At 47.2% G+C, this 24,098-nt stretch overlaps 1 protein-coding gene across 10 annotated transcripts in view; it reads left to right on the forward strand.

Moving 5' to 3' along the window:
• Positions 1-24,098, forward strand: part of Atxn7l1 (ataxin 7 like 1) — a 222,214-nt gene that overhangs the window by 60,196 nt on the left and 137,920 nt on the right. For all 10 annotated transcript variants that reach the window (XM_085830291.1, XM_021178814.3, XM_029484852.2 and 7 more), the window contains one exon: positions 10,699-10,803. In XM_085830291.1, coding sequence (XP_085686417.1) covers positions 10,699-10,803 — 105 coding nt within the window. The remainder of the gene's footprint in view (positions 1-10,698; positions 10,804-24,098) is intronic.

Consider the following 24,098-nt stretch of genomic DNA (forward strand, 5'->3'; position numbering starts at 1 on the left):
AGAGAGGCATTTGTTGGGCCTTCTTCTACCCCAGCTACCTAGCTGCATCTCTTTCGTGGTCCCTTAGGCTAATGTAAGAGAGCTTTGATTCCTTGGTACTTGTTTAAACATTTGGGCTTGTTTTCTGGCAGTCTTCATTTTTGACTGTTAAACAGCTGAGTCTGTAAATAAAGCATAAGCGTACACGTGGGAAAGACAGATGTATCCAGAAGCGCCCTGAGACCTCAGCCACATAGAGTTGGCTGAAGGCAACAAGAAGATGCAAAAGGCCCAGCACTGTGGAGAAAGGGTGAGTTATGTCTGTAGCAACAGTGGATTCCTGGATGAGGCTGCACTAAAGCCCTTTCAGGGCTTGTACAGTTGCAGAGGCTCTGAGGGGTGTGAGCAGAGCAGCCAGGGAGAGCTTGGTAGCTGAACCTGGGCCCCTGGGCTTAGGGCTAGATCCCAGGGGTTCACCCTCCCTGTTCACGGGATCCCTTCTGACCTCAGGCCATACCTAGTCTGATGTTTGATTTGCAATCAAAGACATGATTTTCTCCCCCCAGCTGATCGATCTTTTCCATTACTTTAAGACAGCTTTCATTGGCCTCTCTCTCTAACTCTCTCTCCCCCCAGGCCTCTGTGCCTACAGCAGTTCTGAAGGTGGCTGCTTGCTATGAGCACTGTTAGAGTGGAGTGTCAGGTGAGTGACAGGCTGGAGCAGCCCAAGTTTGATGAGACACTTGGCTGTTTGTTTTTGTTCTCCTATAAGCAGAGAGATGTTTCTGCCCTTTATCAATCCCAGTACAGTGGCTGGTCCAACTGGAAAGGCTATAACAAGAGAGCTCATCTTGTTAGTACCTAGTCTTGCCTTAAGATGTTGGGATACCCCACATCCAACTGTCCCAAGAGACTAAGTGCTTTGCGCACTAATTCAGAGCTATTGAATAGATCCTTGCCACTGGCCACTGGCTCTGCTGAGTGGACAGACTTCTCTTGATGGAGCCAAATGGCACATTTACCCCCTGAGTCCTGGCAGCACCATTGTGATCTTGAAGGGTGCTTGGAGTCTTCTACAGCCTGGACTAATGGCTGTCTGGGGAAGGGGGGGAGGGTTGAGCCATTGCCTTGCCAGTTTGGAGATAAACCACAGCCACAACCTACTTCTGTTCTCTGCTTGGGGACACTCACAAGTACCATCACATCAAGAGTCTTTTGCCAAGGACCTTCCACATAGGGGTCAGCTCTCCAGTGCTATGAACTTATCAGGAATATCTGGGACCACCCATTGTTCCTGGATTCCACTTCACAGAGTCTTGTAGAGTATCCCTTCATTGTGTTTCCATTTGCAAAAGGAGCTCTGAGGTAGACTTCCATCATGGAGCCAGGGAAAGAATATCTGAAGTGATGGAGAGGATTTTCTGGCTCACGCTTTCTTGACTGTGTGAGCTACTAGTCACGGTCACATGTTTTTTGGATGGCTTTATTAGTGATAACGTAATAGATGAGCCTACCATCACACAATGTTACTAGAGAAGGACTTGTCATGTCAACGCTCCTGCGTTCATGAGCTACCCACAGGCTTCTTCGTGGACTCTACTTACACAAACTTCTGATTTCTGACATTCAGGAAATCTTTTACATTATCATGTAGGGACAAGAGTTGTGTGTGTATCTAGTGGATAGATATTGTCTAGCTCCTCTGGAGGCCTTTGGGCACATTTATCAGTGATGGTAGTAGAACCAGAGAGAATGGCTTCCTTCCAAGACCTTGTCTTAGCAGGACTGTGGAAGTCCTCAAAATGGCGTGGGCTTGCCTTTAACAGGCAGCTGGCCATCTGTCCCTGACTGTTCTGTCTTGTATACATTGTGTACCTCTCAGCACATAAGGACATGACACAAGATGGCCGACCTCATGCAGCCATTTTTTTTTTTTTAAACAAAAAGATCATTTTTTGCTTAAAGATGTCAGAGGAAGTCTAGATTCTGTTGCTTTGCATGGAAGTCCTCCCAGAATCCCACCTGACACTGAATGCATGCTAGAGATCTGTGACATGGAAGACAAGTGACATTGTGCCTCAGCCCAGTCAAGGTTCTCCGGAGCTGTATTTTAGCCCTGAGGACCAGCTGAATTCACTTGTTATTGGCTGTCTCATTTAGTTTAGTTTTTAAATTTTAATTGAGTGATTGATATTAAAACTTTGTCTTACTTTTTTCTTTCCCCCCAAAGTGTAGCAATAAAACAGGTGGAGACCAAGTTAAATGCAGCTCAGAATCACAGTGTTTAAATCATCTGATGCTTCCCGTGGCGCAGACAGAGATGGCGGGGTGATTAAGCAGATAGAGAGCTGCTCTAACTCCTCTCACGAGTGAGCCACTCTGATTTTATGTCCATTGCTCTTCCTAGAGATTTTCTGTGCTGCAATGGGCATGTCCCCGTCCCCTGCCTCACCCACCTTTTCTTGGCACTCTTCCTTTTGGACCATCTAACATAACTAAAGAGCCAAAAAGGAACTTAGAGAGCCAGTTAGTCCATCTCCCAGTCCCAGTTAGGAGAGAGAGACGTGTCCTTTATGAGCAGGCATGAAAGCAGATGTCACCATTGATTTCCCCATGAACCACTTAAGGGGTTCTAATAGCACAGTCGTGTTTGGCCTGAGAATCCTTTTTGGCCATGTCTTAGTGCCTTTTCTGTTGTTATAATGGAATTATCACAGACTGACTGATTTATAGAGTCATTTATTTCTTATGGGTCTAGAGGCTTGGAAGCCCCAGGTCAGGGGCCCCAAGATCTTGAGGGCCTTCCTGCTGGACTGGACCACAGTGTAAGGAGGGAAGGCAACAAGGCACTTTGGGAATGGAGTGGGCAAGGGAGGGAGGTGGGGAGGGAGGGGGGAGGGAGGGAGGGAGGGAGGGAGGGAGGGAGGGAGGGAGGGAGGGAGGAGGAGGAAGAAGAGGAGAAAGGAGGAGTAGGAGGTGGAGGAGGAGGAGGAGAAGGAGGAGGAGGAGAAAGAGGAGGAGGAGGAAGGGGAGGAGGAGGAGGAGGAGGGGGAGGAGGAGGAAGAGTCGGAACGTGTCCCTTTGTCAGGAACGGATTCCCGCAATAACTATCACACCGCTGTGCTAGCACTGTTTGTTCTCCAACCTGGTAACCCACTCACCTCTAAGGGATCTACAATGTTGTACTAGGATTGTGTTTCAAGCATTTTGAGCATTTTGGGGGTGGTACATTGAAATCACAGCAGATCATAACCTGTTTTGTAAGGAAAAACATGGGAACCATTATTTCCTGGTTCCCAAACCTACTGCCCTGTTCGTTGAAATATGGTTCATCTGTCAACTTCACAAAGGTCTCTTCAGGGTGCAGATGAAGGATAGGAACAGGGAAGACATCACAGTCTGTGTCAGAAGACCCAACCAGAACTCGGGAAGCACACCATGTGGAGGTGGTAGAAATCACCCCAGAATTTGCTGGAAACTGGCCTCATACAAACAAGCTCTTATAGTTTTCTGCACATTAGGGATTGGAGTAAGGAACACACAGACACACACACACACATATTCACTTAAGGCCTATAGAACAAGAGTTGAGAAAAAAAATCTCTCCCAGCTGTCATCCTGAAAGACAATATAAGCGTGAACATGTAAATGGAGCAGAAAGAAGAAAGGGGGTGGGGCCCGGTGATGAGAAAGTATTATAGAACTCTCTACTCAATTCTTAAAGTACCCTCAGCAAGAAAGCCAGACCAAAGGGGCTAAGCGCTCTCACCCCATAAGCTGTTGCTTCTTTCTCCTCTGATTAAGTTACACTGAACTGTGCAGCAGCTTCCATCAACAGGCAGGCCCTGGGCTGAACATGCTGTGCCTACCTGTCCTTGGCCTTCACACAGGTCATGGACTCTGAGACCAACTTGACAAGGGAGGTGGGGGTGGGGGAATAGGGCTGTCTGTCTACACAGCTAACCTCTAAGCTCAAGTAGTCCTGTTGTAACAGAAACCTTGGCCAGCGCACCCCAGAAACCTGCCGTAGTGTTTTTGTGTGCCTCCTCTGTCCTGAAGGCTTAGTGCAGAGACTGTCAGGCCCGGAGCTACCAGTGTACTAGGCTGAAGGATAAGGGTTTGAGTGGATGGGAGAAGCCTGATGGCTCTGTGAGTCCTTGCAGGAGCCAGGGCTGGTTTTGCATCCAGAACATTTCTATTGTCAGATTTGTGAGGTATAGGCAAGGGGGAGTCCTTTACAGAATGAATCTCCTAGCTGCCAAGGTCTTTGCTGCCCAGCTGGCCAGTCATATTCTCTGCCAGGCTGGGCTCAGACTAACTCTGTGTACCCTGAACTGAACCTGACTATGTGCTGGCCCAGGTTAGAGCTAAGACAGAAAAGACTGGAAAAGTCTAGATAGTCCATGGCTCGGATCACACGTGGTCTTGAAGTAAAGAGCAGTCTGAATCAGGATATAAAAAAGTGGAACACCCAAGCCCACTCCTAGTGCCAGATCCAAGGGGGCCCCTGCCAAGGCTGAGAGCAGGAAGCCACAGTGACTGTCTGTCCTCTAAGGGCCCAGCTATTTGCACACTTTTCATGGTGAGATGGGCACAAACCATTTCTCCATGAATGTGGCCCACCTGCAACTTCCTTAGCTTCACAAAGTACTCGTCTTCCAAGGCATGTGCAGAATGAATGAATTGATAAAATTATTGACCTTGTAATGTAGATAACAACATGGTTATTAGGGCAATTTATTATCATTTGCTACATCCCCTTCGAGAGAGAAGATGAAGGAGGATGAGAGATAAATCATCTTCTTGGGAACCCCAACCTGGTTGATGGATTAGCATTGATTAAGCAGCTACTGTGTGCCTGGCTGTCTGGCCACTGAAGATCTCAAGAGCAGTGCACCACGGATCCTGGCTTCCAGAAGACCTCACCGTGGTGGGAGTCAGAGCAATGAGGCAGGAAGTCCTGTTCTCACTGCTGAGTGAGGCTATGCCGGAGTGAAGGGAAGACATTTCCCCAGGGAAGGGGTCAGGTGAGCTCTAAGAGAAAAGAGGACCAGAGAAATCTCCATTCTGTGCCTGCTGTTTCACAAATACGCCATTCTATTCCAGAGGCAGCAACACAGCTCTGAAGGCATTATCATGCCAAATGGTAGAGCCAGCCGTTGAACTTGGGGTGCCAACTTCAGGGTAGAGCCACCAGACACTGTGTTTTTAAAGTCTGAGGAAGACTTCGGGGGGTTCGTGTAGCTCCTTGGTCTCCATAGTTAAGTGGCTGTCTCTAAGTACCTGTTTGTATCCTTGCTGCCCAGAGTAAGAGGTAAACTTTTTATGTTTGGCCCACACCTACCTTCTGAAGAAGCTTAATGTGTTGAAATTAACATTTATTTTCATAACAATATTTTTAGAGTAAAATTTAAAAGGGAAGCAGGTTTAAATGTTGTAAAATTGTTTTCAATGTGCTATAGTATATGTGTGTATGTGTGTGTGTGTGTGTAGCATGTGCCACCTCGACATTTTGTAATTCCTCTTATGCCTAGAAAACTTTCACAACCCGGAAAGACTTTTGGGGAAACTGAAGGCCATTTCCTAGGGACTTAATATTTCTTCCATGGAGCACAACTTCCAGGTTGTCTGTTTTGTTGTCTTCTTTTTCCCCACTGTGAGATTTTTCTCTCCTGAGCACAGGTAGCATCGATTGCCAGGAAGCTGTTTGGCTGTCTTCAAAGCTTTCTATTCCTGGTGGCTTCCCCGTCGATCCTGAACTTCGCATGGGATCCCCACGGCAGAGGAGGAATCCTGCCCTTCCTCCATTCTTGCTGAGTTTCATCTTTCCAGCCTTCTCCAGTTGTTGTTGCTTCTTAATGCCAGAGCTTTGGAAGGTGTCCAGGGGCAAATTCAAAAGTGTGCAGCATCTATTCTGATCTCATACCCACAAAAGCAGCCCTCTTCCCATCTCAGCAACAAGTGCTGTACAGATAGATCGTGAACGAGATGCCTCCTGCCCCTTTGCTGAACGCAGCCATTTGGAACAAGAGAATATTGGCTGTAAACTGGTTTACACACACATACAACTTTACTTAGCAAAAGAATTGTCCTTAGAAAGCTATTTATCTTGAACAAAACACTAACCTCATTCTGCCCATTTCTTTCTTAGTATCGACTTTGAAAGCAGTTTATCGGTTGCTCAGGGAAACAGAGTCATCCTTTCAGCTTCATAGAAAACATTTTATTACCCCAAACTTTGCATCTATTGAGATCTGGCCCTACCCCTCCCCCTGCTATCTGTGATGGAGGAAGTTCAGGTGAGAGCCTGAGAGTCGGCCAGGAAGTGATGAAAGTGCCCATCTGGCCCAAGAAATTCTTGGGATAATAATTAAGGCCATAACCATAATTAAGGCCATAACAGAATGAACACAGTGTTCATTCTGACCCCTAGGCCCCACTCACCCCAACACTGCCACAAAAGCAATAGAATTTCATGTCAGTCTTAGGAAAAACCATATTCAAAGAGTAGAGCCTTCCACATTGATATCCCCATCTGTAAAATGGGACCTTGCTCTGTTATTAAAGACGCAGCATTTTGCTAAAGGCAAAAAGAAAAAACAAAAAACAAACCACTGCTTTTGGAGTCATTGGCCTGTAATCTCACCCTGCCTTAGGAACTCTAGCAAATTGCTTTTACCTTTATTCATTTGCTTAGAAAGTAAAGTGTTGACCTCACAGGTACTTGATGAAGAGTAATGGATAATGTTTACATATCACAGACTCCAAAGGGTGTATCTTAGCGTGTACGTGGAGGCTACCATTAGGTGTGGAACATAGAACATTTTACCTTTCTTACTTTTGCCCATCCATGTTCGGGATTGAGGGGGTAAATGTTTAACAACAAGCCCTCCAAAAGCAAAGGTCTGGATCATACTGTTTACCTATTTTCAAGGTGTAAACGTTCCCTTGGGGCTGATTTCAAACTACCTCAGTAACAACTTCGAACATGGAGCTAGGCAGACATGCATGTTCTTAAACACTAGTACAAGCCCACATCAGCACAACACTGTTTTGTTTTGGTTTGGTTTTCACTCAGTGTTTTGCTTAGGGGATAAATTGAGAGAGAGAATACTGAGTAGCTAGCATTATGCCCTGCACACAGCACACTACTTTTCTATCCTGTCTTCTCTCCTTCATCCTTGACCCTTATTACTTTAATCAAACAGCACATTTACTTTAACACCAGCTAGTTATGTGAAGTAAGTGTGTGTGTGTGTCTTTTAGAATCCAAGTACCTTATTCTGTGTCTGCTAGAAGGTCTCCTGCATCTCAGAACCTGTGCAGCCTGCAGACAAGCCCTGAAGTTGACTTTACTGAGGCATAAGCAGGTAGACAAGCAGGTCCTTCCCCTCTTCACAGGAAACATGCTCAAAGCTGAGCAGTGCGAAACTGAAAGAGTTGCAGAGGGAATGCAAGAACATTCCTATTGCAGAAGAGCCAGGGGCGGGGCACACACTAAACTGCATAATCATTACCTTTGACAGTGACCCAGCAGGTAGGTGTGTGTGTGTGTGTGTGTGTGTGTGTGTGTGTGTGTGTGTGTGTGTAGCAGTGAGGAGATGGACGTGGTCTGTGTAGATCTCTGAGAATACTAAAGAATTGGGCATTGAGTGTTGATCATGAGGCGTGACACCAGACTCTCAGGGACACACTCCTCACACCTTGCATGGTCTAGTTGAAGCGTCCCAGCAGCTGTTACAGCTGCTAGCTCACGGGGCATTTGAGACATTTTTGGTAATGCTTAGTCCAGATAGGCTTTAGATTTTTTTTGTATGTTTTGATTAATAAAATCCTCTTATTCCTCTATAACTTAGTCTGTTAAGATTTAACAAGCATGCACCAGGTAGGAAATGTCATTGAAAAAGATGCAATATGCTAGTAAAGATCACCAGTAACTTGTTTTTGGTTTTTAAGACCAGATTTCTGTGTGTAGCCCTGGCTGTCCCAGAGATCACTCTGTAGGCTGGCCTTGAACTCAAAGGTCCAGCTGCCCCTTCCTCCTGCGGGCTGAGATTTAAGATGTGCATCACCACTGCCCAGCTGCCAGTAATTTTTAAAAATCTTTTTGTAGAGATGCAGAGATTGCTCAGGGAGTAAGATGCTTGGCACAAATGTGCTAGACTCTAAGTTCCATTTCAGGAACCCACAGAAGAAGCCGAACACTGTGGAGAGTGTAATTCAACACTGGGAAGATGGACTTGCTGGGTACTCAGCTTAACCTACATGGCAAACTCCAGAGAGACCCGTCTCAAAAAAAAAAGAATGGAACCTGAGAAATGACATCGAAGTTAGGTTGAGCACTGATCGCCACATAACTGCAGACATATGTATAGTAACTACAGAGACGCACACACATACATAGCTTCTTTCACCTTTCTGTGTTTTGCAAATATATCTTCAAAAGACATGGGTCATGATAGCTAGTGGTTGCACACACCTTTAATCCCAGCACTTGGGAAGCAAAGGTAGGCAAATCTCTGTGAGTTCAAGGCCAGCCTGGTTACAGAGCAAGTTATAGGACAGCCAGGGCTACACAGAGAAGCCCTGTCTTAAAAAAAACACCACTACCAAAACAAAACGAAAACCCTATGGGTGAAACACACACACACACACACACACACACACACACACACACACTAAAAATAAGCAACCTAAAAAGCCAGAAGGGTGTTGGCAGTTAGCACTCAGAAGGTGATGTGCCCATATGGGGAACCTGTAGCTCAGACTGAGGCCTGCATCTTGGGTGGGCCCATCACAGGCCTCTCCTCCTCTGGGTCTTCCTCTTGAGCTCTGACTAACAATGCTCCTCTGAGGAGCCTGGCAGCGGTATGATCTCTTATAAGTGGAGGTGCAGAGACCATTCCCCATGGGGGTTAGTAACAGACCACAACTCCCCTGGAAGCACGCCCAAGGTAGAGATTCCCTTCAGCTGGAATCTCCAGTCCTCGCTGTAGGACTGAGTCTCCTGGCCTCCTCCACGGAAGGGAAGGGTTTTGTTCCTTAACCCAGGTAACAGTGCTGCCTCCATAGCTGTTGAAGCGACAACAGGCCTGCCTGGGAAAAAGGCATGCAGTGCACAGTGCTGAAAGGCAGTCTTTGGGCTGCTTGCTTTTTGGGTGGCTGGCTGCCTATAGTACGAGGAGCCCAGCTCATTCTTCTGGCCTGAGCTAGAATTTGGAGAAGCTCTCACATGTTTGGGGATGGGGTGGGGTGGGCAGTTCAGTAAAGACACAGGATGCGTCTGGTAAGTAGGCTGCTGGGTGGGAAGGGCACAGGAGAGGCATGTCCATGCTTACATTGCCAGGGCCCGAGTGACTTACCTGGGGTCAGTCAGTGAAGAGTTTGATGGTGGAGTCCTCCTGGGCCCTTCTATATCTGAGTCGTACACGAGATGTGACCGCAGGTTTTCTTGGGACTGGCCTTTATTTGCTTGACAGTTTTATGGAGATGTACTTTTGAATACCATACAAATACCCCATTTAAAGTGTGTAAATCCACGGCTTCGGTGTCTTGCAAGTGTTACCACTAGCAATCTTAGGAAATTTCCATTGTCCCCAATAAGCCCTCCACCCTATGGCCATCACCTCCCATAAGCCCAAGGCAAGCACTTCCTTGTCTATGTAGATTTGCCTACTCTGGACATTTCACCCAAATGGAAGCCTACAGAACATGACATCTTGCATCTGCTTCCTTTCCCTTTGGTGTTTTCAGGGTTGCCCATGTTGTAGCATGCAACATACCTCATTCCTGTTTGTAGGTGGACGATAGTCTGTCTTTTGTTTATCCATTCATCTGTTGACGAACACTTGGGTTTTTACTTACTGCCTATTAGGAAAAACATTGGTGTGTGCACTTTTGTACAGGTTGTGGGTAGACAAAGCCGTTCGTGTCTCAGGTGAATGCCCCATCACGGATTTGGTTTTCACAGCAGCGGTCTGATCGATTTACAACTCTGCTTCGAAACACTCAGGAGGTCCCTTTTGTCGTTAATATCAAGATGGACATCCTTACCTTGGCCTACACATCTATAGCTTCCTTAGCACGCCATACGTTGTCACCACCACACCAATGACGCCCCGTGTGGCGCTATCTGATTCATGCCTCACCTTTCGGCCACCATAAGCTGCAGGAGCAGCAACCTCGCTCTTCCCCCGGCTCCTAACACAGTACCTGGCGTAATCAGGTACCCATTGATTATTTACCAGATGAACAGTGGCAAACTCAAATCCTGGTGGTGGTGAAGAGGCTGCTCATTCAGAAGAGCCCTCTGCGCATGGTGTGCCTCTCACCTGAGGCTGTGGTGATTTTCTCTTTCACCCCAGCTCTGTTCTTGCTTCTGTGCTTACCTGGGGGCTAAACCCCTCAGTCCTGCAATAAAGGCAGAACTGTGGCTTTGTCTCTGTCATTCCTCTCCTTGGTGGCTCAGGAGCTCCACCCCTGCTGACCAGGTTGGTTAATTATCATAGTTGACTTCCAGGAGCGAAACAGAGATTCCTGAAGGCCTTTGCTTCAAAGCAATTTGGGTAGCAATGTGGTGACAAGCTGTGCTCCCTGTCTGTAAAGAGGATTGACTTCCTATGTGTGTCTTTTGAAAAATCTTTCCTTGGAAGAAATTCCAAGAGGAAACTGTATCTCCTCTGAGACTTAATTGCTTTGTCCCCCCCCTCCCCCCCACAGATATGCACCTATTTGGCCATTATCCAGCACATGATGACTTCTATCTGGTCGTGTGCAGTGCCTGCAATCAGGTCGTCAAGCCCCAGGTCTTCCAGTCGCACTGCGGTAAGTGGACTCCTGCACCTGGTGGATGCATGGGCTCCCAGCTGGGTGGCCTGGTGTCTGTTTCAGTCCAAGGCTGTGGGGACATGGGCCGGGGGCTGCTGCCTCTGCACACAGAGGACCTGGTAGGGGCTCAGTCCTCTTGCTCACAGGCTCCTTCCTGTCAGAGCAAACAGGAGAAAGCCTGTAGCATGCCTTGGTAGATGGGACTAACCAGAAACCATTGTGCACACTGGTGCCTCAGCAGGTAGCCAGGAGGGGAGAACAGTGGCTTGAGGAAGCTCCCCCTCCTCTTGCAGCCTGGCATTTTCTCCCCCTGAGCACACACAAGGGAGGGCTGGAGCCACAGGTGGCACAGTGTGCCTGGCATTGGATGCTGCTCCCAGGATGTAGGTGAAACATCCTATTCTGCTGTCCTTTCAACACACACACACACACACATACACACACACACACACACACACACACACACACACACACCTTTGGAAAGTGTGCTTAAGAGCTCATTTTTTTTCTTCCCTGAGTGTCAGCGGCAAACTGTGTACACCATTCAATACAGGTGGGAATGAGGACAGATAAAAGCCACGTGGCACTGCTAAACAGCTCTCTGACCTTAGACAAGAAGCCATTTAATCTCTCTAGGTGGCTGTTTCCGTATTTTTACCAGGAGTTAGACCAGATGGTTCCCACGGCTGTCACATGCTGTGAGTCCGAGAGTGTTTTCTAGTCTTATTTCACCATGACCCCTTGTGATAACGGGATCTGGATGCCCCTCTGCTGCTGTTTCCATAGCATAGTCAGCATTACACTTGAACAAAAGTAGCAGTTATAATGTTGAGTGTGCGTTTGTAAAAGACACGTGTTTCCCCTTTCTCGCACCGTATTCTGACTTCCCCTCCCCTTTTAGGTTCAACCATGCTGTGATAAGTAGTCGTGAAACAAAAGAAGTAAATGTGTTTGGGTAGTCAAAATAGATGAGCCTCGGTAATGTGTCTATGATATCTACATATAGATAAAAGCTGTGTGCCAACTGTAGGTGTGGTTTGCGCTTCTAATGAAGTAGGCAGCGAATCCAAACTTTGGCGGGCACAGTTTTGAGCTAGACCAAGGAAGAGAAGGACTTCTATGAAGCAGTCTGCAGAGGGTTCTGATGACAGGTGGATTCGGCTCTGTATTTGTCTCTTCCATGACAAATAAGGAGGTGACTTATGTGTGTACTTCCATGCTGGGATGTTCACTTCTGGCAGTGTGAGCACAAACAGACTAAGCATGCATCCAGCACAAGCCGACCTTGTTTAGTGTCCTGTAGCAAGTGGTCCTCTTCTGCCTCGAAGAGAAAAAAGGGCTCACCTTTCTGAAGAGAACTTGTCAGGCCCAGCAGTGATGCTACTATCTGAGGCGACAGGTAAACCGTCTAAAGTGTGGTAGTGTCAAGGAGGCCCCACTCAGCCTGTGGCTCTGTGGAGTGCTGTGGAGTATTGCTTTGGTGTGTTTGATTAATCATGAGGACTCCAGATTGTCCTGTGCTCATCTCCCAGTCATTCCTAGGACTGTAATGCTGCTCTGTGTGCTCTGATGCTGCTGGGAACAGAGGCAAGCCCCAGCCCTGGTAAGGCTGACACTCAATTGTAAACCATCAGAACTGTTACTGGGAAATTGAGCTTGAAGGCAGTCTTTGATGGAAGGATCCAGAAAGGAGCGAGGGCCTCACCATCATGCAGAATCTTCCTCAGGGACAGGGACACCAGCAGAGGAGGCTTGGTGTAGCTGATGTATAGCCTCCGAACCCTCTGGCTTTCAGTGCTGGGCTTGGAACTCAGCCTAGGAAGAAAGCCAGTGCCGTGGTGGCCACCTGTTATGAGCAGAGGCAGAAAATTAGTTTGGAGCTCTGGGTTTTCTGACGTCATCCCTCGAAGCCCGGGCTGCACTGAGCTTTAGCTCAACCAGCTGACCAAGAGCCTTAGGGACATAACCATAACTCAGCAAACCAAGGCAAAGAAGTGTCACTCGGTCTTCCAGCTGTGTGCTCCAGTAACACACAGCCCACGTTTCTCAGGGGCCAGAGAGAAAGCGAGGTGCAAGTCAGAACTACAGCCAGTCTCTGGGGGAGCAGATTTTAAATCGCACATAGCCACAGTATCTTAAGCAGGACACCCCCATCGGACGGTGTTTGTGAGGACCGTTTTCTTTCTTTTTTTTCTTTTCTTTTCTTTTTTTTCTTGGTTTTTCGAGACAGGGTTTCTCTGTATAGCCCTGGCTGTCCTGGAACTCACTTTGTAGACCAGACTGGCCTTGAACTCAGAAATCTGCCTGCCTCTGCCTCCCGAGTGCTGGGATTAAAGGCATGCGCCACCACCGCCTGGCTGAGGACCGTATTCTAGTGCTTGCCAGCTAGCTTCTTAATACTGTATTCTCACTTGGCAGGAAGAGAGCAAGGGCTCCCTGGAGCCTCCTTTATGAGGGTACAAATCCCAGCCTCGAGGTCTCTACATCTTATGATATAATTGCCTCTCAAAGGCCCCACCTTCCAATACCATGTCAGGATTTCAGTGTGGAACTTTCAGAGATGGGAGCAGTAAGCCTTCTGTTGTAATAGTGTTCCTGAGATGGAGTTGTAAGTCCGCTGTTGAGCGCTTCTCCAGCTTGCCTGAGAAGAGTTTGATCTCCAGAAGGAACAAGCCCAGCACAGCTTCTTCCTCCTTCTTCCGACTTTACCTTGTGTGAGGAGCCTTGCCGTTTTCAGTGAGTTAATAAGGGTGCCATTGTGCTAAGTGCTGGGCAGCGTGCCAAGCGCTTTGCATATCTTTGAAAACACAACCCTTTCAGCAGCCCTGTGGAGTGGGTGTGAATGTTACACCCATTTCGGAGTTGAGGAAGCCTGAGCTGAAGAGGTTGGGTGCTGTGTCCAAAGTCTCAAAGCAAGACAGAAGAGAGCCTGGTTTCGAGTGCAGGTGGCTTCTCAGAGTGAGGGAAGTGCCTACATAGCCCGTTGTCCCTCACAGTCTGTCTATGGGAAACCCCATGCAAACTATGACTGCATTATGGAAAGTGGCCATTGAGGGAGAAAACTTGGCGGGGCCTCAAGCCCCACCCACTAGGCCTTATCTAACTCCCCCAAGCCCGCTACCAGAGCTCTCTAGTATCACTTGAAATGTGTTCATGTAGTGGAAATAACAGGCTTTGTAGATAATGCGAAAATGATTCAGGATTTCCCTCGATGTCTGCATGATTTGGGGCAGTGACACTTGGAGTCCATTTCCTTCTCCTCCCTTCATGGTGTCTTTCTGCGTTGCCCACCATGAGTGGACGGTTGGGGAGAATTCCTTCATCCTGATGTCCATAAACCTTTGTTCACGTGCCACCTCCTAGCCTGCCGTTGTCTGTCAGTGCTAGGAATATCCTTTGCACTTCTGCATGCCCGGCACCCTCAGATGCTTTACAAAGGGGGAAAGCACTATCTTGGATACAAGCCGACAGTCATGATCTTGGTGTACAGGTCATTCAATCTAGTCTTTTATTATTATTATTATTTATTTATTTATTTATTTATTTATTATGTATTCAGTGTTCTCCCTGCATTTATGCCTGCAAGCCAAGAGAGGGCACTAGACTTCATTATAGATGGTTGTGAGCCACCATGTGGTTCCTGGGAATTGAACTCAGGACCTCTGGGAGAGTAGTCAGTGCTCTTAACCGCTGAGCCATCTCTCCAGCCCAGGTCATTGAATCTAAATTGAAAAATAAAAAGTGTGCTTGTGTCTTTTATATGTGTGTGTGTATGTGTGTGTGTTTTTGTTTCTGGGTATGCACATATGGCTGTGGTTGTGTGTCCTTGTCAGAAACTGGTAGATGAAAACTATTTCTTATTCAGTACTCACATCTGATTATATGCTTGTCATACCAGTTTCAGCATAAGGGCTGATACTCAAAGAACACCAGACACTAGGAGAGGATTGGAATTTTCAGTCCCACTGGACTAGGGCTAGAGATGGTACTAATCAGCAAAGCCCAGTGCATTGAATCGGTGCACAATGGCACCTCTACAACCCCCCTGGGGGACAGAACTGAGATAGTCTGAGAGGGTCCATGCAGTCACAGGCCAGGGGTACAGCCAGTTCTACAACACAGAAGCACCTGTGCTCAGCACCCCATGACTTCACCCTGCACATTTCTACATGCTAGTATGACGCTCTGCCACATCTTTTATGACACCATATGAAAAAATAAAATGGCATCAAAGGGAACTCATTGAGTTTTGGAGGTTAACTCCTGACTCATACTTGCTAGTGTGCAGCCTTGGGTTAATTACCATACCTTTCTTTTCGAGCCTGGTTCTCCCCACCTCTGAAGTAGGAATGCCAGCTTCTACTCTGCAGAACTACTGTGAGGATAGGAAAAAGAAATGTATACTTTGCTGGCATGGAGTAAGGAAATAAAGGTTAGCTTTTATTGTCAATAAAATGGGGCCCTTTTTTTATGAAGTTGAAAGTTTCTTATGAAAAATGGGAAAACCACTTTAGCCAAGTGCTTCCTGTCTTCGCTCCTGCTGTCTCCGGGGATGCCACTCTGAGGTCAGCCCGTGGCTCACGCCTGTGATTCACTGCAGTTTCCTAGCCTTGGAGACAGGAGTAGTCTGCCTGAGTGTGATTACATCTGCTGGGAGCCTCGAGGCTTGCACTTTGCAAATATTGGTTTACATTCTCATTAGGCCCTGGTGTCAGTTCTGTAGAAATGCCACGAAGCACCAGTATATCTCTGGGTCCCCTAACAAGAGCCATTGTGTCTCACAGGAGTACTGCAATACCCGTTTCCTAGGACTAGCCTCCATTTCTCTGCTGCTAGTACTGGGACCCAAGGGTGCCTCAGACGTAGATAATGGGGATGGCCACTGCTCCAGAGTGTCTTATGCATGGTTTGGGTTTGGTGTCATGCTTGAACCACCCACCCTCAGGGTCTGTCCAGTGTTTTCAGTCAGCGACTCAGAGGTCAGTGATTCCAAGGGGTTTAAATCTTCACAGGTGATGCACTGGGATACTAGGAAGAAGGAAACAGAAACAATTCACTTGGCCTTGGGATTGTAATTCCTCTCAGCAGCCTGCTCTGTCTGTCTAGGCTGTCCAGCCCCAACTGTGGCTTGGTGGGAGAGGGTACAGGTTGTGCGGAGCTTTTCTAATATCAGCGTTTCTAGATTTATATTCCAGCTTTGACTCTTATCAGCCGTGTGAGGCTGGCAGGTTGCTCTGCCCACTCTGCCTTTCTCTCTGTTGGTTCCCTTATTCCTCAGCTGGGTTTGTAGTTTATCTTACGTAGCACCCTTGATGACTGAAGGGGGCGTGTTTGCACATGGATAGTACAGAGATGAAACAAAGTTTGCTTTTTAAAAACTGTTTTTCTGCGGCTGGGGAGATACCTCAGTCTGTTAAGTGTTTGCTACTCAAGCATGAGGACCAGGGTTTGATCCCCAGAACCCACGTGAAAGAGCTGTATATAGGAATGTCAGCTGTAATCCCAGGGCTATGGAGACAGAGACAGATGGAGCTCTGCAGCCCTTTAGCCAGCCAGCCTAGCCTGTTCAAAGAACTTTATGTCAATTGAGAGACCCCGTGTAAAAAAAAAATAAGACAAAATAAGGTGGACAACTCTTGAGAAAAACACCCAAGGTTGACTTCTGGCCTTCACATGGTATGTGCACACACACAGTGTACACACATACACACACACACACACACACACACACACACACACACACACGATGATGATGATGATGATATAAACTGCCATTGAGTGAGAAGCCTCAGAGGTCTCTAATGAAGTTACTGCCCAACGAATTTTCACTTGTAACCATTGAAGAGGGAGAGGGAGGCCTTGGCGATGTCACTGTGGCAGGGCTGTGGTGGCTCTAACCTATACGAGAGAGAGAGAGAGAGAGAGAGAGAGAGAGAGAGAGAGAGAGAGAGAGAGAGAAAGAGAGAGACAGAGACAGAGAGAGAGACAGAGAGAGAGACAGAGAGAGAGAGAGAGACAGAGACAGAGAGACAGAGACAGAGAGAGAGACAGAGAGAGAGAGAGAGAGAGAGAGAGAGAGAGAGAGAGAGAGAGAGAGAGAGAGAGAGCTGTGACCATGTCTAAGAAGACTGCTGGCATGTGCTCTCTGGAGGTGTACACAAGTATGCCCTGGACAGGAAGGCAGGCAATGGGTGCCTGGTTCTGTGATGGGAAACAACATGTTACTGTTTTTAGTTTTTGCTTTTAACCCTTTGTGAATCTTGTAGCTGAAAACGTAAGAGGTGGAACTGAGTTGGATTTGGGGGCTAGGCTGAACATGTATGAAGTCTTAGGATTTGCTAAATGAACGACTGGACATGACTTCCAGGCCTTACCTGCTGTTCTGCTTGTAGAATAACCAATTTGTTAAGGTGGCCTTTCTGCAGCCTTTGACATTGGCCTTCAATGGGGCTGACCTGTGTGCCTTCTGGGCTGTTGAGTTTCCCTGGCCACCACCTACTGGATGTAAAGAGCAGCAGTGGTCTTGCCCCTAATTGTGACAAGTGAAGCATCTCCAGGCATTACAGTTTACCCCAGGGGACGACACTGTCCACACCTGAGAAACAGTGCCAAGAGACAGAACACCCCCAGTCATCGTGGTAAAGCCTGTATTGATTCTGTTACACTTCTTTCCTACTAAAGGGGTGTGTGCACATGTGTGCATGTGTGCACACGAATCCCAGAAGCAGCCTCTATAAAATCCCAGCCACACAGAGTTGACATTTCTACCTGCACAGAGCTACTCATCAAGATAATTTCCCTAGGTACTTGAATGAAAATGTCTTTATGAAAACCAGTACTATATACGATTATTATATGCCAATAAAACAAAAGATGTTTACATCACAGAAATAATAAATCTAAACCCAATGGCTGATTATGCATGTGGAATCAGGAGGTTAAAGATTAAATGAATGCTTTTAAATTTTCTTATTTATATTTTTGCTTATTATTTTGTGGGTAGCTGGGTATGCATGTGTCACGGCATGCGTGAGGACATTAGAGGACAACTTGCTGGCGCCATCTCTGCCCAGCCGTCGTGAAGATCTGCTTTCCCAGCTTTGGGGTGTCTTACTGGATCCAAATAAATGAGTTTAAAACATTACAAAGAAAGAAAAGACCATTTCTGTGCCCCAGATAGATGCAAAGTAGAAAACAAGGCATCAGAGAAAAGTTGGTAAAGCTGCAGACCTGCCCGCTTCCAAATTAAAATTAAAATAGAAGGCGGAAGGAATCCTAGAGCTTGCTGGCTTCTGCAGCTGCCGGTGGTGCCCAGCCTGTCAGCAGAGAGCACAGAGCTCCACGCCCCACCCATCAGACAGAAACAAGCCTCCTTTGTCACTGTGCCTTAAAAAACATGGTTTAGAACCAAAGAACCTGGATGTCACTGACTAGACAGGAGAGGCCTCCACTCACCCACCCCTTTCTCACAGAGCCTTTATTCCCTTTCTGATTATAGAGTTTTGAATGCCCTTCAAATAGCTGCTTTGCATGTTGATGTGATGCGGTAGAATTTAATGAAGTGTGAGCTACAGCAGAGAGCGGCGAAACAGATGAGTGTGGGAGCCGGCTCCTGGAGCGAGGCGTGGCGTGTCCTGGCTGGCACACCGTTCCTTCTGTGCACATCCAGATGCCAACTCTGGTTGGGGACAGGCAGCCGCCCGCCCTGCACTGCTACGCGGGGGAGCCTAATTAATGAGGTTCCAAGGCTTCCTGGGATTGTTGGTTTTTTTTTTTTTTTAACTCTGTCTTTCTCTAGATGACCTCGAGTTGAAGAACTGACAAACCACATGTGCTTCTGAGCCCCAGAGAAAGTCAGCCCCTGCTGGTATCAATGCCCCTGGGCTTCCTGGGGCGTCAGGGGTATTGGCACCAGTTAATTAGTCTGCCAGGGCTTTCTGATGCTGCCGATTGCCACAGGGCAGGGCCTGGATTTGATTTTTAATGTTAATTGAGTTAGATTTGATTTTTAAGGTGAATTATTTTATTTTATTATTGTATCAGTAATTGTCATTTGTGAAACTAGATTTTTTTTTCCCCACGCTAAAGAAGTATAAAATAACCAAAGGAAATTTGTCTCATTGAATATATTCTTTGTCAAACTGGTAGCATTAATTAATAGACTTGGCAAAAGTGTGTGAACTTGTGCAGATTTCAGATCACTAAGATTAAAAACAAAACAAAACAAAACAAACTTTAATTTGATCATTGTATCCAGATCCCAGGCCTGGGGCAGATTATATCTTTTTTGTTCTTATGACCATAAAAATGCTGAGGTTTTCTTATCTCTTCTTTCCTGGGTCCTGGTGAAGTGCAACCACATCATCTATCTTAAGAAAATCCTTGTGGTAGACATGAAGAGAGCCCTTCTCCCAGAGAGAGGAGGAGGAAGAGGAGAAGTGGGGAGGGGGAAGGAGGAGGGGGAGGAGGAGAAGGAGGAGGGAGAGAGAGAAGAAAGAGGAGGAGGAGGAGGAAGAGGAGGAGAGAGAGAAGAAAGAGGAGGAGGAGGAGGAAGAGGAGGAGAGAGAGAAGAAAGAGGAGGAGGAGGGAGAGAGAGAAGAAAGAGGAGGAGGAGGAGGGGAGGGGGAGGAGGAGGACAGAGAGACAGAGAGACAGAGAAATGGATCTAAGGAAAGCCGTGGTAGTTTGACTACTTAGCAAGTGATTATAGCCTAACTCAAGCATTACAACCAAAAGAATCGACAACTGAGGAAAACTATTTTCTTCTACTTAACAATTTTTATATCCTGAGTTGGATACAGTACTCACACTAGTACTTGTCCAAGGGGGACGAAGGCAGGAAGATTTTGAGTTCAAGGCCAAATTAGGCTGCATAGGGAGACACCATCTCGAGCAAGACAAACTTTTGGATTCTGGACTCACTACTGCTCCAATTAGGTTTAAAGCCGGACTGAGAACACAGCATCTAGCTCGTCCCTGACCCTAGCTCTTCTCTTTACTTACAGAGAAGCAGTATAGAGCTCGGGCCTTTCCTGAGCACTTACTCTGTGCTAAGCATTTTGCTGCCTTATTTAGCTCTGTCATCACCCTGAGGGACATGGTTGTGTTCTCCTTATCTCACACTGGAGGAAGAGAGACCGACCAGGAGCACTGAAGAAATGTGTGTGAGATCAGGAGAAGTAGCAGAACCAGACTCCAGCTCCCTTCACCCCCCCTCCCCCCGCCCAGCGTGTTCCCCTGTGTCCCAGCTGAGGCTGGCTTTCAGACTCCCAGCAGCACCACAGCTGGCCTGTGGTGTGAGAAGGTCATTTCTGTCCCTCAGCAGACATGGACAAGTTGTAGGTGCTGTACTTGTCTTTGGCACTTTTCTAGGCTATGATGCTAACCTTCTCGGCGTGCTGGTGTGGGTATGTGAGAGAGGATGGGAGATGGGTCCTCAAGGGTGTGTGTAAGGTTGGCTGCAGCATTTGAATTAGACCTTTAGACATCGGAAGGGAGCATGTAGAAAAGATGACATGCACCCTATGTGTTCTTTCATCCCTTCTGCCTGCAGGGTCTTGCTGACCTGCAACAAATAAGCACGCCCAGGAGACCCACAAATAATAGATAATTCCATATTCAATGAGGTACCCTTTTATGTGTCCCCATGAGGTTAATGGAACTGCAGCAAATGAGCTTACAGCAAGGGCAAGCACCATAGAATCTTTGGGACCTTAGAGAAATCCAGTCTACCTTTAACTGAAGATAAACTTCTGGGTCTGGGGAGGTGGAGCAATCAGTAGAGTGCTCATTGTGCAAGCATCTAGACCTGCATTTGATCCCCAGAACCCATGTCCAAGAGCATGGCACAGTGAAATTCACTTGTGTTCCATGTACTGGAGAGGTGGAGACAGATTCATCCTGGGCTTACTGGTAAGCAGGTCTGGCTAATTAGTGAACTGGCTAGTGAGAGACCCTGTGTCAAAAAAAAAGCAGGGAGGTATCTAAGGTTGACCTCTGACCTCCACACACACATATGCATGTGTGTAAGCACACATGTTCTAGCACACACAAAAGAAAATCAGTTACCTTCTATATATAAGTCCATAGGGGTCTATTTCTTGAAGCTGGAACCTTCCAGGTTTGATGCATTTGTGTGTGTTTTATTTAACACCAACTGTGTGCCACATGTTGTCACAGAGGTAGAGAAGGGCCCAGACTTGTTGAGTTTATGATCTGGTATGCTGCAGAACATGAATATACTCAAAACACGGGAGGAGTTGGCATAAGAGGATCCTTCCCAGCAGAGGACATAGCAAGAGCAAATGCTGGGCTGAGTGACTCAGGGCCACAAGAACTGTCATGGATGCCAGAGTCTGGAGGCTGTTGTTTTTATTTCTGAGTATGATTGGAAGACCCTGGAGAGTCTGAGCTAGGCAGAGATGTAAATGTGATGCATGTTTTTCAGAAGTCATTCTTGCCAAGGTACCATGCATCCTGGGAAACAGGACTAACGTGTGGCTAGTGAGAAGGGTCCAGATGTGTACCTGGACACGGGTGGGGAGAAAAGGGTGGGTGACTTGGTTTTATTTTGGAATTATAGTGACAGGACTTGCTGAAGTATTTGGTTCCCTTGGGCTGGGTTAGTCTTGTTTGGGTGGGATTGGCTTGGGAAAGGCAGGAGCGAACATTTAGTGTTTGGTTAAAGGGGAATGGCCAGTGATTTGGCAGGATGGAGATGTGGAAGCCAAGAGAAGAGTGTGTTTCATAGACTGTCCAAAGCCAAGAAGGTGGGTAACAGAAAAGAGAAGAAGGAGCTAGGCTGACCAGCTGAAGTTGTGATAATCCCTTTATTTGTTTTGGCATGTTTATCCCCATGTGCAGGGGGTTCTATGTTTATATCAGCCAGAGACCTCTTATTAGATTGGGGTACCCTAAGTATTTGATCTGTGTTTGTGCTGAGCCACCCAATCAAGCTGTCATCTGACACCTCTGTCTCTTGCCTCCTCTGCAGTAGAGTCCCTGTGCTGGACAGGGAGTTGCTGAGGGCTGGTCCAGTGCCTTAACATCTGTGAGTCTCAGCATGGAGCACATTTGGTGACTTTTGGAAGATGCTCAAAGGTGTTTGTGATAAACAGGTAGATAGATGAAAGGAAGTTAAATTAAAGTGCTCGTGGCACCTGCTATGTCACTGGTATTGGTATGTAGGTTGACTATTGCAAATCCTTATCTTCTAACATGGGTGTACACACATGCACTTGTGTGCATACCCACACATGAGAATAGGAGTTTCCAGGAACAGGAACTCTGTCGTGCTCACTGTTAGATCCCCTTGAGGCTACAGCGTGACTCACTGGGTAAAAGCACTTGCCTCCAAGCCTCATGACTGAAGTTTAGTTCCAGGAACTCACACGGTGGAAGGAGAAATAATCCAGAAGTTGTTCTCTGACCTCCAGACATGCTCCGTGGCATGCTCGAGCACACCCATACCAAATCAATCAGTCATGTAATAAAGAAAAAAAAAAGTAAGTCCCCCGAATTAACACAATGAGTGCTGGATTTAAAAAGTTAGTGCTCAATAGATTTAGTTTTCAAATGAATCTCAGAAGGAGGAAAACCAGCTTGCCCATGCAAGCAGGTACAACCAGTTGGAAGATCTGCTACTTGAAAGAACTGCCTCTGTTCAGACCCAGTTGGAAAGGTGGATGCAGGACAGGCATCCGTTCCCAGCGAGTAGTGGGAGCCACGACTTTGATCTGTGACTGCAGCTGGTTTCTGGAGGGCTCTGTGCTGTAATGTGACCCCTGGCTTCTGACTCATCCCTGGCACATCCGCACAGTGCAGGCTGCTCCCTTACACCCCATTCCTCAGCACTGAATTAGGGTAACAGTCACTGCTTTATCTAAATCCAAGTAAAAGTTGCCAGCGCTGCTTCAAAGGGTCATTTTGGAGTTGTCCCCATCCTTAGCGGATGAGCACAGCAGCACTTCCCAGTGTCCCTTCCCTGAAAGACCAAGTCAGTAAACAGAACGCCGGGCTTGCTGGACACATGTCCTCGGGAAGTGGTGCCAGACTTGCCTCCTAGAGTCACAAAGCAGCTGTTAGGCTTTTAAAGTGCCAAGCAAAAGAATGTCCGTCTCACGGCAGAATCAGTCATTCTTACTGAGTGTGTCTGTACATACTACTCAGCAATAGCAACAGCTCTACCAATAATGCATCCTTGTCCTCATAATGTCTTTGTCTTTCTCTGGTACCTGTCCAGCAAGCGAAGACTGTTTATGTCCTGGACAGGGATCTCTGTGGGGAGAGTTCTCCATCCTTCCGGCCATGTGCACGGTACTTTATGAGCAGATGCGGTTATAATAGCGGTCATGGTTGTATGGGTCGTCACCTCACACCCCGGTGTCAGAACCTCACTCATGGCTAATCTGCAACACTCCACAGTCTGTTTACTTCTGGCGAGGTCACTCACTGACTGCTTCCTCCAGAAGCATTCCATACCTGACACCATAGGCAGACTGGCTTCTGGGGTGCCTGCCACAGAGCCTCCCAGGCCTTCTTGTCTGGAATCCAGTTGTCTTTCTTTGGCCCTGGAAAGGCTAATGGGGCTCTTTACAGTAAAGGGCCTCCTAGAATCAAGGGGGCGCCAGAGTTCACGGTTGTGTGGGGACCTTCCTGATGCTCTTTCCCAGGCATGCACGTCTGGGAAGCAAGTGCAAACTGGGGAGTGCTGAATAGGAGACACTTGGGAAATGAATGGGTCCAGGGGGAAATGCAAATGGAGAGAGTGCCTGTGAAAGAGCAAGTCAGCAATTTCACTGATGGATCCCACTTCCCGTGGAATTAATCAGAACTTTGTTCCAGAGGAAGCAGCTGGAGTCTTTGTCCTACAGTTCTGGAACCCCAGATTCTTGTTGAAGATGGGGGTTTGCCTACCCTTGTTATATATTTGATTATTTGCATTATAGCTACTTAGCTCTCTTCCCCCCTGCAGTTTTTCTTCCTGAATTCTCTCCAGGGGTACATTTTTCTAAGGCACCTCTATAGAGGTTTTCTGCTCTTCTCTGTGAGTGTCAGCCTTGACTTAATTTACAACCTTCTGAAATGAGTCCTTTCTCACAGAAGCTAAGCTTCCTGACTAGAAGGCCCTCTGGAGTACGTCCAGTTAGCATGAAGCTTGCTCTGGCTGAGCCCTAACCCACTGACCCACTTAGCCGTCAGTAATGGTGGTAACTAGTGTCATCCTGGTGGTAGCACTATCTCCAAGTTCATATGATAGAAGCTTGCTGGTGTAAGTGGATAGGGGCTCCGTT

This window comes from Mus caroli, unplaced genomic scaffold, assembly GCF_978045245.1.
Source record: "Mus caroli unplaced genomic scaffold, Mus_caroli_1 scaffold_14, whole genome shotgun sequence".
Taxonomy (NCBI): Eukaryota; Metazoa; Chordata; class Mammalia; order Rodentia; family Muridae; genus Mus; species Mus caroli.